The 14,290-nt window shown below is 38.6% G+C and overlaps 1 protein-coding gene across 11 annotated transcripts in view; it reads left to right on the top strand.

The window, feature by feature from the left end:
- The window catches only part of CNTLN (centlein), a 275,778-nt gene that overhangs the window by 171,396 nt on the left and 90,092 nt on the right, over window positions 1-14,290 (top strand). For all 11 annotated transcript variants that reach the window (XM_039544616.1, XM_039544618.1, XM_039544614.1 and 8 more), the window contains 3 exons: window positions 5,971-6,062; window positions 9,470-10,011; window positions 13,291-13,465. In XM_039544616.1, the coding sequence (XP_039400550.1) occupies window positions 5,971-6,062; window positions 9,470-10,011; window positions 13,291-13,465 (809 nt within the window). The remainder of the gene's footprint in view (window positions 1-5,970; window positions 6,063-9,469; window positions 10,012-13,290; window positions 13,466-14,290) is intronic.

Below are 14,290 nucleotides of genomic sequence, written 5' to 3'. Positions count from 1 at the left end.
TTTTTAAAGTTCATTTGTACTCAGCTCAATCTCACTTATAAATCACTTAGGCCATGTCTACACTAGCAGGCTTACAACTTCACAGCTGTATCAATACAGCTGTACCACTGTAAGATTGCTTGTGTAGCTGCTCTATGCCAATAGAAGAGAACTCTCCCGTTGACATAATTAACCATCTCCAATGAGTGGCGGCAGTGGACATGGCACCGTACACACCAGCACTTCTTTCGGTGTAAGTGATGTCACTCAGAGGGATGTTTTATCACATCCCTGAGCGAAATAAGTTATAGCAACAAAAATGCCAGTGTAGACATAGCCTTAGTTTAAACAGTTTATTCAGCAGAAGTAGTTCTACAAAAAAAAGCTAGCAGAAAGAGCAGCAGAAGTGAGCGAGAACAAGTACCACTGACAGAAGAGTAGTTTTAATTCTGGAGTTAGCACTCCAAAAGCAAACCATTGTAGGAGGAGAAGTTTAAAACTATTTTCTTTGAAGGTAGATTATAGCCTCTCTAGTCTCTCCCACTATCCTTCACGTACTGAGATAAATTAACTAACAATTCCTATTTCCGGGACTATTCCACCTCATTTATGGATGATTGTGCATAACCAAGAAGTAAATGAAAGAAAGCCACATGGATTGTATTCCATAAAATACGTAGAAGAAAACTATATTTTTAAAATAGAAAAATAAAATCTATAAAAGTAAGAAATATTTTTGTCAGTGTTTTATGTAAGGGAAACTAAATGTAAATAAACTAAGTTCTTTAAGTATTCTCATAATACTCCTTTTAATTTTGTAGATGCAAGCCAGTTTATCATTCAGAATAAAGACAGACTTTTTCCCCTAGAGATTGTCTCTTAGTGTATGTCTACACTGCAACGTAAACCCAGGTTGAGCCCAGGTTCAAGCCTAACCCCCCTTTGTATCTTCACTGCAATTCCACTAACCCAGGGCTCAGACCCAGGATCCCGAGACCCTGCAGGGCTGAAGAGTCTGAGCTTGAGTTAAGCCAGGGCTCGGGGTCCAACCCCACTTGCTTTGTAGTGTAGACGCAGCCCCGCTTGACTCGGATCCCAGGACTCAGCTGGAAGTGTTTCCCATATTTCCAAGGGACATCTTTCTTAATCCTCTGTGTCCCAACTATCTGCAACCTTCTCTATTGAAAATGGAATTTTGCAAACGGCAGCAGCTCAGATCAGCGTTAACACTTTCTCTTTTGATCACCTATCTGCAAGCATGCTATCAGAGAGCCTCCTGGGTTTGCAATGGAGAGTGAACTGATCAAGCCTTTTGCAAAGTGAGCTGCTTCCTGGTAACATGCAGGGTTGGTAGTAAAATTTTCTGACAGTGCAACACAGTCCTAGGGCTAGAGTGGCCACATTACTGGATGTGAGGGCGCTAAGGACTCTGGGATATGGTTACTTTGGCTCAGAGACTGTTCATTGCAGTGTGGATACCAGAGCCCTATGTTCAAGCACAGATTTAGAAAAGTCTTAATATAGGGTGAAAATACAATCTAGACGCTCAAGCCAAGGGTTCCTTAACATGGGTCAACTGACTCAAGTCCCACAAACCCTGGGCTTACACTGCAGTGTAGACATACCCTTATTTGAAGACTAATGTTCCACTTTCCTAGTCAAGTCAATATGAAATGTACCTTGTGCCATATGTTAGCAATATTCATGAACAGGGTGATTCAAATGTATGAGTATATGCTTTTTGATGTGCCTCAAATAAACACTAAGAGGTGGTGTCCCTTCAAAATTAGCTTGATGTGGACATGGAAATAATGAGTGTGACAGATAATGCAACCACATTCAGTACCTTTGGGAACTATATTGTTCTCAATTTATGAATGTTCCGTGTATCTTTCTGAGCTAGGGATTGTGTCCTCCTGGGGGAGGGTTACTACAGTTCCTCCAGGAACTAAAAACCATGCAGGTGATTATTGCAATCCCTAGAATTGTGCACAACACCAGAGAAGTACCTGCCCCTGTGGTGGTTTGCAGATACTGGCTCCAACAGATACCAGAAACCAAGGATGCAAAGAAAGAGCTTTTGGTATAAAAGGGTCAGCTTGAACAGAGAGAGGGACTTTTGTTGGGGTGGGGGAGGGAATGGACCTGACCTTTGGTTCAAGGCTGGATCCAACCCTACTGATCAGTTGGAAGGACTTGACTCTGCCATTGTCCCCAGAGGACTGATGAGCAACTTCTGGTATGTTTAATATGCATCTAGATCTTTTATTGTTGTATACGTTTTCTCTGTATGCTTTTGTCCTTAAATAAATGTACTCTGCTTTGACAGAGGTGTTTGGGTTGCTGATAAATCACTGTCACTGTTCTTGGAGAGAAACTAAAGAGTAGATGCTGGACGTTTGTCAGACATGCTCGGGATAATCACAAGGAAATGCAAAGGGACTGCAGCCTAAAAACCCCAGTCAGAAGGGAGTGGGATGTGGGTCTCTCCCAGAGAGAGGGGATGACTGGAGGCCCAGGACCTGAGGGGCATTTCTGGAGCAGACCACAGAGGACGGTTAAAGGTGCAGTGAGACTTGAAACTATGACAGCGAGAGACTGATGCTATAATGTGGTTAAATGCAGAAAGACTGAAACTTCATTAATAACTATTCTCTAAGTAGGATAACTAACCCAGGTTACCTGGCAGGGTTGTTCCAATGCAGGTTAGGCACCAATGGCCCCTGATGTACTGTAATCCTGAGCATAAGTGTGAAGTCCATGCCCATTCTAAAGTCTTTGGCATGCCATGTGACCATGACTGGATACTGGTTTCCTGATCTCCTCTCCTCCTATTCACTGGAGGTAGGAGAGAGAAGATGAGGGGAACAGCAAGCTGCACTGGACATAGAAGCGTATTCACCACTTTGCAGTGCTGTGCTGAGGACTAAACCTCCAAGCAATTCACTGAGTTACAGGGACCTCAATCACACTTTCTAAACTACCAAGCCCACCAAAGTTGCCAATTGTCCAATTTTACAATTGTAATGTAAATCCCTCGTCCCCTTCCTTTCCCTCCTCTCCAGTCCTGGATAACCTGGATGCCAGGTGGAAGATGAGAAAAAAAACACATAGCAACTTGACAGATTTGCTAGATAGCCAGTTTCGGGGTCTGGAAGGGATTTTTCCTATCAGCCTAGCCCCAGCAACATAGGAGATCCAGTAACTAGGGTAAGGGTGGTGCTGAAATGGGAGCCTACAATGGCTACCCCATCTGGGAAGCAAACTGTACACACCCCCCCACGACCAGACAGGAGGCAGTAACCCAGCCCCCCACACCACCTCTGCTGCCCGGTGGCAGTGGCAATAGACAGGAGAAGCAGTAGAGCCTGGAACTAGCTGCAGCATTCAACCCCCACCCCTTCTGCCTTCCCACACCATGCAGCATGAGGAAGAGCGGGGTGATAAGAAGAAGGTTGGTGAGGAGAGTGAAGCAATTGTCCCTACCTGCCAAAGAGAGGGGCACATGGAAGGCTCCCTCAGCTAGTCTCCCTTTCCTTTATCCCTGAGGGTATTTCCACTGGTCCTGACCCCACCAGTGCCCCATGCTGACTAGCAAGGTGAGCATTAGTCCTGGGTGTTTCATTGATTTGTCCAAACTAAAATCTGTAAGACAAGTTTTTTTCACTCATTGTCTTTCTTTTTAAACTGCTAATTCCTTTACTGCATCAGTATGCGTCTGATGACTATCTGCTTCCTAATGGTGAAATTGTATTGCTATTACTGTTGTATTACCATTCCTGCAATCACCTCAAAACCAGATGTGCTGATTTTAAATAAAATGAACTATTCAGTTCAAAGGGTGTTTGTTCATTCTGTTTTCTCAGTGGGATATAATTATGCTATCACATATGACGGTTGTCACTTTATAATTGAAGACTGAATTCTATGGCTTCTGAGTGTTCCTGGTTCAAGAGTTTTACTTGGGTCTGCCACAGATGAGCATATGTGTGCTAGGTAGGCAGATATGATGAAAGTGACTGCAGTTGCAGGCAGACAGACAGACAAGCTCTAGGCAGTGCTTTCTTTCATGGCCAGGGCCGGCTCTAGGCACCAGCGTTCCAAGCATGTGCTTGGGGTGGCAGTTTTCAAGGGGCTGCACTCCGGCTTTTTTGTTTGTTTGCTTTGGCAGCGGCACTCCGCCCCCCCTTTTTAAATTTATTTTTTATTTTATTTTATTTTTTTTGCTTGGGGCAGCAAAAAACCTGGAGCCGGCTCTGTTCATGGCCACGCTAATTTCAGTGAACCATTATGTAACAACACAGGGATGGAATAAACAATTTATTTTTTGCTTGTTAGAAATGGCCATGCCTCAGTAGCCTGTAGCTTCTCTTTAATTTGTGTTGCTGCTGACTTCTATAATATTCCTTAATTTGTGCAAATAATTCTTCCAACAATCTTCCAGCAGTATTGTGGATTCTGTGTATGTAGATACAATATACTTATTTATGGCTGTAGGTGCAATATTTATTTTAATATATCTAACTTTGTAATAAACATAATTTGTGCTTTGATCAGTATCTTTGACTGGAAAAATCACCTTATTTTTAGTGGAATACAGTAAATATTGATATAAAAGCTACAGTAGACATTCAAATGAGTGAATATTTAGAAAAAGATTAAAAGTATTTACCTATGAACTTTGTGTTACTTAAGAATGTTGTAAATATATGCAGTACTACTGTGCTGGGGGACTGTACTTGGAAATAACATGGGAACTAGCAGATTAATATCAAGGTAAAGGTACATATTCCCCAGATGCATGGTTTTACCTTTTTCAGCTTTTATTATCTTTAGAATAGTGCTCCATTTATTTCATGAATACAGTAGTTTTAATTGGCTATGACATGTTCCAAAGACAAAAGAAGGGTCTAATTCACTCTAACAAACTTATTAGTCACTGTTTATATCAAGAGGATTGCTAATCTACAGAGAGTAATGCTGTTTTCTTCCTCTCCTGTTCTGTTTAGAAATCAAAAGTTTTTAACTGACCTGCAGTGTCCGCTTGTGGTTTAAAATGATATTTCCAAAGCAAACCAAACACAGATATTTTTTCCCCAAAGAGTAATTCTTTCAGTTAGTGTAGGAAAAAAAAATCCTTAACATTTGACTGGCATTTCTACAGTCAGGTTTCCCTGTTTCTCAACATAATTTTCTACCTTCCCTAAAGAAGTCACTCCAAGAATTACTATTCTTTTTTTTTTAATAACAATGAAATCAACAAAGAATGGAAACTGAACACTTTTTTGTTCTGATTTACCTTATAATATTACTAACACTTCCATTTTGTAGGTGTGCTTCCTTTAAGAACATTTTTTTTTACTTGCCCTTATTTTGGGAGGAATTTTAGTAATTGAAGCATGGCCATTGGAGTGGTAAACAGAATCAAGTTCTCATTTACTAGTTTGTAGTTTTCTAATTGTTATGAACTCACAACATTACAACAGAATGATTTGTGTGCTTTATCCTGTAAAACACATGATCTTTCACTTAACAAAAAGGGGGGTTAAAGTTTCAGTTCATCCTAATTCTGTTACTGTTTGCTTTGTTCACCAATCGCTCTGATCTTCCTGGCAGGGGAGAAGACCTAGAGAACAAAACTGGTAGTGACTGTGTAGATAAAAAGGCAATGAATTCTGCTTTTAAGGCATATAGGGAATAGTCTATAAAAGAATGAAAATGGGAATAAAAGTACAGCATCTTTAACCTGTAGATCTATTGTACCTTTGAAAAGCTTGTACTGTGGGGAAAAAACACACTGTGATGCTACAAAGATTCATAATTATGTGACATAAAACTTTGAAAAAAGGTCACTCTTTAGAGACTGACCAAAAGGCTTGACAAGAAAATACACCAGATTATTTATAATTGGGAAACTAAAGAACACATTTCCTTAAAATGTTTGAGTATTGTTTTAGTGGGAATATGTGTATTTTATTTATTCTCTGGCAGAACTACTCTTTAGACTCAGTGAAGATGATGGGGTCAAGAACAGTACTCCAAAGAAGAATGTGAAAGAAATAACAGATCAGACATTACAGAAGGTAAGATATTGAGCCCAGGAAGTTAAATCTAAATTTTAACGTAAAGGATCATATGTTAAAGTCAGAATTCATGAATTGAAGCTCCGTGTTCTATCTCTGATTTTCTTTCATAATTCAAAAACACTGACTGCCAAAATTATGTCAAAAATCAATGTTAGTGCAGTAGATATTGATGCATCATGTGAGATAAATGCTGTTAATGTCAGAGCAAATTAAAAATGTGTTTAAAGACAAAATGAGCTGCAATAAACCAACACGTTATCTAAATTAAAATAGGAGCCTCTGCTTATTATTCACAGCTTTTGAGTTCCGAAATCTTTATTTTCCTTTGCCAAAGTTTATTTAACTGTACACATTGTCAGATGTGAATCCATACAGCTGTTTTGCTAGAGAATCACATCTGTGCATAACAGTGATTTGGTAATAAATTAACTTCGCATATTTTAAATTTAAAAAAAATACTGTGTTAAAAAAAGGTCTTAAATATGTAACCTCTCTCTACAAAATGGTACTGTAGATACATTTAGTAGGCGTATTGGTTTAACAGATATACTATGCAGCATTTTTCATATTTTATTTGTACAATAATGAGGTATACTTAACAAATCACAGTTTTTGTATTGACATTTTTGCTTTGCACAAATAGTTTTATATGTTAACAGGCGTTCACTTAAAAGGGCACATTTGTATTTTACCATATGTTTTTGTTTGCTGCAAAGAAAATGCATTTTTCAGACAGGCCTATTCCTTTAGCTTGTCTTTAGCTTGTCATTTGGCCTAATTATATTGGTCTAGTTAATTAAACCTTTAAGAGCATTGTTAAATTGAATAAACACAAACATGTACCTTAAAATGTCAGTATGGCTATTTCTATTTTTCTTATATTTGTGAATTAACTTGTAAGAAGTACAGTAATTTACAGCAGATGACGTGATTGCATATACTTGTAACACTTGCCATATGGTCAGGTAATGAAGTCTGTCATCTCGTTATTACTGAATGACAAACATCATGTTAAAATAATAACACGCATAACAGGAAATGCTCACATTCATTTATCTTAAGGCAGAGTGAGTAATTGAAATAATTTGAGCACTACAGTCTAGGATTTCACACAGTTTATACTAGGTTATTATCTATATTTCAGAACTATAATTTTGTTTGCCAGGTGCTGTATAATTTTTTATCTCTGTGGATATATACTGTTGGGATGATACCTTAGGACAGTAGTCAGGGCCGGCTCTAGGCACCAGCCTAGCAAGCATGTGCCTGGGGTGGCAAACGGTGGGCCATGGAGTTTTTATAGCGTGTTGTGGGGGGGGCCTCAGGAAAAAAAAAAACGGTTGAGAACCCCTGGCTTAGGATATAGACCCAGAAGATATTTGCTGTTTCCTTTCAACTACCGTAAGTGACTTTAAATGACAATGAACGTAAAACGTGTTTTAAAGAACTAAGAAATGAAGAAAGCTCAGGTTGGAAGGGCTTAATGCACAATGAGTTAATGATGAGTACTGTATTGGCCTTTAACCACTGGAGATGTGGGTTCAATTGCTAATCTTAATCATAAATACAATGGGTAAAATGGGTAAAATCTTAGCTTCATTGAGTTCAATAGCAAAATTCCCCTTGATTTCAATGGATTCAGGATTTCACCAATGAGTTTATGCAGTCATAGCCTAATTCTTTGTTCACTGTAAACCTGCCACACGTTTTGCTCAAGGGAAGTCCAGCAATGGATAAGCATAGATATTGAAGGTCTGATTTCAAGCTCATTGGTAAAGATATATTAGGATGTTTGAACATCACTATTCTTAATTTAACATGTGCACTGAGATCCTTCACTGTCATTTGAACTAAATTCAGCCGTCAGACAAAATAATTCTACACGATTTAAACCAATTAAAAACCTTCAGCCCAATACAGCCTGTCAGTACCTCTAATATTTCTTTAGAAATACTGTTCAGTTTAAAAAGTTTAAAATTTGATATTGTTTTTGGCATTCCACTCTCTTGCGGCGTGCTGGCAGTGGCCAATATTTTATAAAATGAGTTTCTAAAGTTAGGCTATTAAATTCTTCTGTAGGTACCTGATTTTCCAAAGAGCTGAGCACTCAGCAGCTCCCACCGAAAATAGAGTAGAGAAAGAACTGTGGTACATCAGCTACACCTCTACCCTGCTATAATGCGTCCTGATATAACACAGGTTCGCATGTAGCACGGTAGCAGCGGGGCTCCAGCGGCGCTTTAAAGGGTATGGGGCTCCAGCTGCTGCAGGGAGCCCCGAGCCCTTTAAATCACCCTTGGAGCCCCACTGCTGCCACCCCGGGGCTGCGGCAGTGGGGCTCCGGCAACGCTTTAAAGGGCCTGGGGCTCCCCATGGCCAGAGCCCCGGGCTCTTTAAATCACTGCTGCAGCCCTGCCACCGATACCCCGATATAACGGCGTTTCACCTATAACGCAGTAGGGATTTTTGGCTCCCCACCACCACGTTATATTGGAGTAGAGGTGTACTAGGTAATTGACAGTGAGATTTTTCCACAGATTTTTCCAAAGTTGCATTGATTTTCCCAAAGACACTTTTTGGAAAAATCTTATCTGAGTAGCTGTTCCTTTATAGGGGCCTAATTCAAATTAAACTTGCTGTTCATTGCTGAATATTGTGGTATTTAGTTTAAACTTTGACCAATGGCACTGAAGGACAGTAAGAATCAGTCTATTAGAGGTAATCCTGAGTTTGTTTAGACGGTATAGTACATCAGCAACAAAACATATGCATCATTTGGACATAGCAAGTCTTTAGGTATGAATAAAAATGCTTTCTCAAATAGTGTTTGGCAAGCTTGTAAAGAGATTTCACTGGGATGGTGTGGATTTTCCTGTATTGCAAATAGAAAAGTTCCCAGTCTTCATATTCTGAAGTCCCTAAACTTTTATTAAAATTTCTGGCTGATTTTGAAAGGATATATTTAATGTTTTTAAATAAGTACATCAAAGAGTTTGATTATTTAAATACCTTGTGCAAAATTGTTTGTTTTGTATATGGGTTTTTTTTGAAAATTTTGTGCAAGTTGAATTAGCATGTATAACCAAATCAGTAATGATCTCGGAATGCAACAGCAAGGTTTATTGGCATACTTAGACTTCTGTTTCACTTTGTCTGGAATTTTAACTCCTTTTACCATCTGCCCTTTGCTCAACAGATGTATTATTGCCGTTAGAATGTATTCATCTACACTGCCTTAGAATTATTTTTGAATTAGGCACTTTAGATTACTTTTGTCCTTGTGCTAAATGTGATTTTATTTTCAGAAAATAAATGTAATTTTAAGATATAACAGTTTGATTTTGTGCTATTTAAAAGGTTAAAAGCAAAGTATAATGTTTCACTCTAAAACTCAATTTCGTTAGGTGTGCCAGTTGGAAAAGAGATTTAGAGCTCTTGAAAGAGAATCAAAGAAGCTGAAAGAAGTAAACAAACAGTTAACCAAAGACAAAAATGATCTGAAAGCATCTATAAAATGTCACAAAGAAGATGCAGACACAAAAGAGAGAGAGTTAGAGAAGCTACTGAAGAAGCTTCGAGAAATAAAGAAAGACAAAGCAGATCTTCAGTTAGTTATTGATGAGCTGGAGAGAGAAGTTACCTCTCTGATGAGGCAAGTGGCAGAAGTGAACAGGTTGAGAAATGAAAATGAAGATCTGCTCTGTGAGGTGCAGCAGTTGAAAAATTCACTGGACAAAGCCAAAGCAGTGGCAACCATGGCCACTGTAGGAGCAACCCATGGGCAATGTAATTGTAAGACAGCAGGAACCAAGGTTAAATTAAAAGCAGCCAAGAAAAAGAGCTCTCTGGGACGTCACCAAGCTTTTCTCAATCAGTCCATCAAGGTTATGAGCAATGTATTTGAGAACTTCAATAAGGATGGCTGGGAGGATATGAGTGAAAGCAGGTACGGCTCTCATTAACTTAGCTCTGTAGAGGGGACACCGTGCATATGTAAAGCACTAGCAAATGGAGATTGAATTTCAACTACTGTCGATTTGGTATTCAGAAAAAATACTGTCAGATCTTTTGAAATATCTTGGGAGGTCTTGTTCTGAGCTTATTGACTGAAATTTGCATGCAAAATTAGCCACAACTGCATGAGTATTTGAATAGGTGCCAGGAAACCCAAAAGAAGGCAATGCTTGATTTCTTCCAGTGATGCTATTTTCATGCAGTCATGAGGCTTGAAATTGACAGTTTGGCAGGTTGATTTAATTTGCTGGCCCTTTGCATATTCACCACTGACAGCTAAGGATTCCCAGGCAAGCCTACTAAGTCGGTTTAGTTATCTTGTGACATGCCGACCCGGGAGGAGAAACATTTTTTCCCCTTAATTTAGTTAGATAAATTTTGAATGACCCATTTCAGCTTGCTAGCAGATGTCTACAAGCTGTTTAACATCCTTTAAATTAAGAACCATCTACACTAATTATTTCATGTATGTTTTATGCACAGTCATTGTACTAACTTTAATTGAATGGTGGTGAAAAATTAGTTCTTTAAAAGTAAGTATTACTGCACATATCCCCAATATTGAGTCACAAGCCCCCCCCCCAGCAAAAAGCACTGAAAAAACTCTTAAATGTTTAGAATTCTTGCCTCTTCTTCTGTCTGTCCCCCCACACACACTTGAAGAGGCAGCTGTAAGCCACAAGGGCAAATGAATATAAAATGCCGCATAGCCTCCCATTTTTAGTTCTCTTGTTCCCAAAAGACAATAGAGAAACAAGTTCTAATTCCACGTTGGGCAGAAGGGAGAGGGCTCGGGGGTTGATTTATCCATCTAGACTAGACGTGATAAATCAATCCCTGCTGGATCAATTGCTGCCCGCCAATCCAGCGGGTAGTGAGACATACCCTTAGTGTGTGGCAAGTTAGTGCAGGGTATGTTTGCACCTCAGCTGTCCAGAAATTAAATGTTCATGTAGGCAAGCCAGAGCAAATAGCTTAACTTCTCTGTTCCTCAGCTTACCCATGCATAAAATGGGGATAATGATATGTAACCAACTATGCAAAGTATCTTGAGAGCTATGGTTGCAAAGCGCTACATAACTGCCAAGTATTGTTGTTGCTATTGTTGTTTATATTATGGTCTGGGTTTTTTTTTTTTAGATTTAAATATTGCAGACATACTGACTATGCAAACGATTAAAGCTGGTGTTTTTTGTTGTTGCTATTATTAGCAGTATTTCCTTTTTTTAATTTGCTAATTTTTGCCTTCTGTGAACAGTTTTGTTAATCATAATATTGTTCACCAAAGGAAAGTAATACAGTGGCTTCAAGACGTGCCCCAAATAACCAGAAGATATCCTCTTTGACAGTTGTATCCTGAGTGTTTCCTAGATTGCTCTTGGCAATGATAGCCCAGAATGCAGGATCTACTGAAGGAAATGTCTTTATTTAGTTATATCTTTTCCATGTGAAAAAATACAGTTCTTTATTACTGAAGGCTGGTTCTAAGTTTCAGGGTTCAAGTCTTATATTTTCTACATGACAGAACATTCTTTCAAAGCATTCAGCTGCAAAGGAACATCAACACAATTAGAAATCCCTCGTTGGTACTTCAGCATCTTCAAAACATTATGTTACTTTCTGCTCTTCACAGTCAGTGAGACACATTGATGCATCAGGGGAAGCTTTTCACCATACAAACACATCTTTTTAGACACTCTGCTTTTGAGTTTGAGGCAGCTCCTCCAGTTAAGTGGCCTGATTCTCTACTGCATTATACACCAGTTTTATGCCACTATAACTCTACTGAAGTGAACAGCACATTCATATAACACTCTGTTAGTTGGGGTGGTGAGGACGGAAATAGAGTAAATGTATCTTGTGCCAATGGATGGCTCAGACTTTATTTCCCCACCTTTTCCACAACTCTAGTGGTAAAGCTGGTGATGACCAAGCAGAAAACTGGTAAGGCATGTGAGCCTCTGCCCCAGATCGTCCTTTCAGATGCAGTGCAAATCTCGGGGAGGGGGAATTAGGTCCCCTCTCCATCTTGTAGCAGTGAGAAGAGCTGACTTCAAGGCAGGGGCTTGTGAACACCACCAACTGTGGCTGTTTAATCATCAGCAGAAGGTACTGCAGAAGCTCAAGGACCAGCTGAAATGACAGTGGAAATTTCCTTAGGAATAAAGTGATAAGGAGCCTTACAAAAGCTATAGAAAAGAAGGGCACACTAGGTCACAAAGCAAGTTAATTGCAGAGCCTGGAAGAAAACCCAGGTATTAGGATTTGCAATTGATCTGTACAGTAAGCATTTTTAAACAGCAAGTACCAAGTTTAAAGGAGTCAGTAAACTCTAAAGAGCTGCACTTTAGATATTTCACTAAAGCTTAATTTAACAAATTTAACTAATCAGCATTGCAAATATATAGTTCAAGTGAAACAGTGAAGAAGTATATTGCCATTATTATTTTGTATTAAATGAGTACAGTAGTTGCAGAACACGTGTTTCCTGCCCCCAAAGAATTTAGATATCTGACACACAAACATACCCATAATAACAGATGGGGATTGTTTTTTTAACCTCTCAGATTAACAATGTCAAGATTGTTGACCTTTGCCAAAAATTGACCTTTATTTTAGATATTTGTTATGCATCAAACCTTCTGTGATAAACAGCATGCATGTGCCTGATCAGTCAGACTGGGTCTTAAAATAAGCAGGGTGGGGTTATTTTTAGCTTTGGTTCTTTGTTTTTGTTTTCAATAACAATTAGTTTTAAGAGGAAATGCAGTATATCTTTGGAACCAGGTCACAGGTCACAGGACTTACAATATACTGTAGCACAGCTTTTTGATTATGTCAGCTTTCTGGTCTACAACAAAAAGCACTTGTCACTAGTATCATGCATCCTCTTGTAAACTATAATTACAGAAGACTATAGATGGAGCTGTTCAAGTAGAATTCAGTAAAAATTGAAATTAGCAGAATTTGAGATTTCTTTTCATTTGTGAAATGCTTGTTACAAATGTGTTATTTGTAGGTATTCATTAATAGAGTCAAATTAATATTTTCCAGATTATGCATTGTTCACCAACTGTTTTTAAAGTGCTTAAGACAGTTCGCATTTGTAATGTGTGTGACTAATCACATGGTATATTTTGTGATCCCTTATTAGATATTTCAACTTTTTAACAAGGACATTGATTTTTCCCCCCCAAATATGCTATTTTAGTGACTCTGAAATACCAACTTCTGAAAGCGTGGGATCAATAATTATGAAAACAGTCCAAAACGTTGATTCACTAACAGACACAAATGATCAACAGGAAAAATATCAAATACAAGATAATCAGATGGTCCACAATATTGCACATTTAGAAGACAAGAGTCGACTATATCACAAAAAGGTACAGTATAACTTGTGCATTAAAATGTATCCTATGATTTTCAAATAAGCAATTTTTAGTAAATATTTTTATAGGTTACAATACTTCAGTGTTTCCTCATACTGAACTAATCAGTCTAGTAGAGCCATTACCAAACATTATTGGAAGCTGAACACATAGCCAGTAGTCTATTCCTTGATTATCTCTCTAGCTGAATAATTTCTTAGGATGAGAATTGCCTACAAGATGTACTCACGAAACTAAACAAAAACATGACTCATCAATAACATATGGGCTAGCAAACATTTATCTCAATCAATTTCAATTTATGAATTATCAGTATTTTCAAATAAATTACCCTAGAATCATTGACTTCTTGTTTGCAATCCTGTAGTAGAAGGTGTGTTAGCTATTTCATTTCTTGTTTGTCTGTGGACGTATAACTTGGGTTTAAGTTCTCAGTGGTACCAATAGTCACTCTGACAGTGACTTAAATTGACAGTGAAAGTCCCACAAAGTTTTTTAGTTCTCAAGCATCCTGGCTTGGAGGGAGTACTGTTAGTGATAGGTGATTGCCCCCATGAGGAGACAAAAATAGATTTTCTATCCTCCTAGCACCATTGACTTTTTGCAGGAGCAAACATGGACCAAACAGTATTTCTGGGGCATCCAGGAGCCTGTTACTCCCAAGTATTGCCTCATAGTAGGGTTTCTCACATGATATTTGATCTACTTTGAAGATTGATGCACAAGATCTGAGAAGTGCAGTTTAAACCATTCAGAACTGTTGATTTTGGCATTGCAAAGGCAAAACCTTGAAGTTTGGATTTTAAGCCACTTGGCTGC

This window comes from Mauremys reevesii, linkage group 6 (genome assembly GCF_016161935.1).
Source record: "Mauremys reevesii isolate NIE-2019 linkage group 6, ASM1616193v1, whole genome shotgun sequence".
NCBI lineage: Eukaryota > Metazoa > Chordata > Testudines > Geoemydidae > Mauremys > Mauremys reevesii.
Note: the sequence above shows the minus strand (reverse complement) of the source record. Positions and strands in the feature narration are given on the sequence as shown.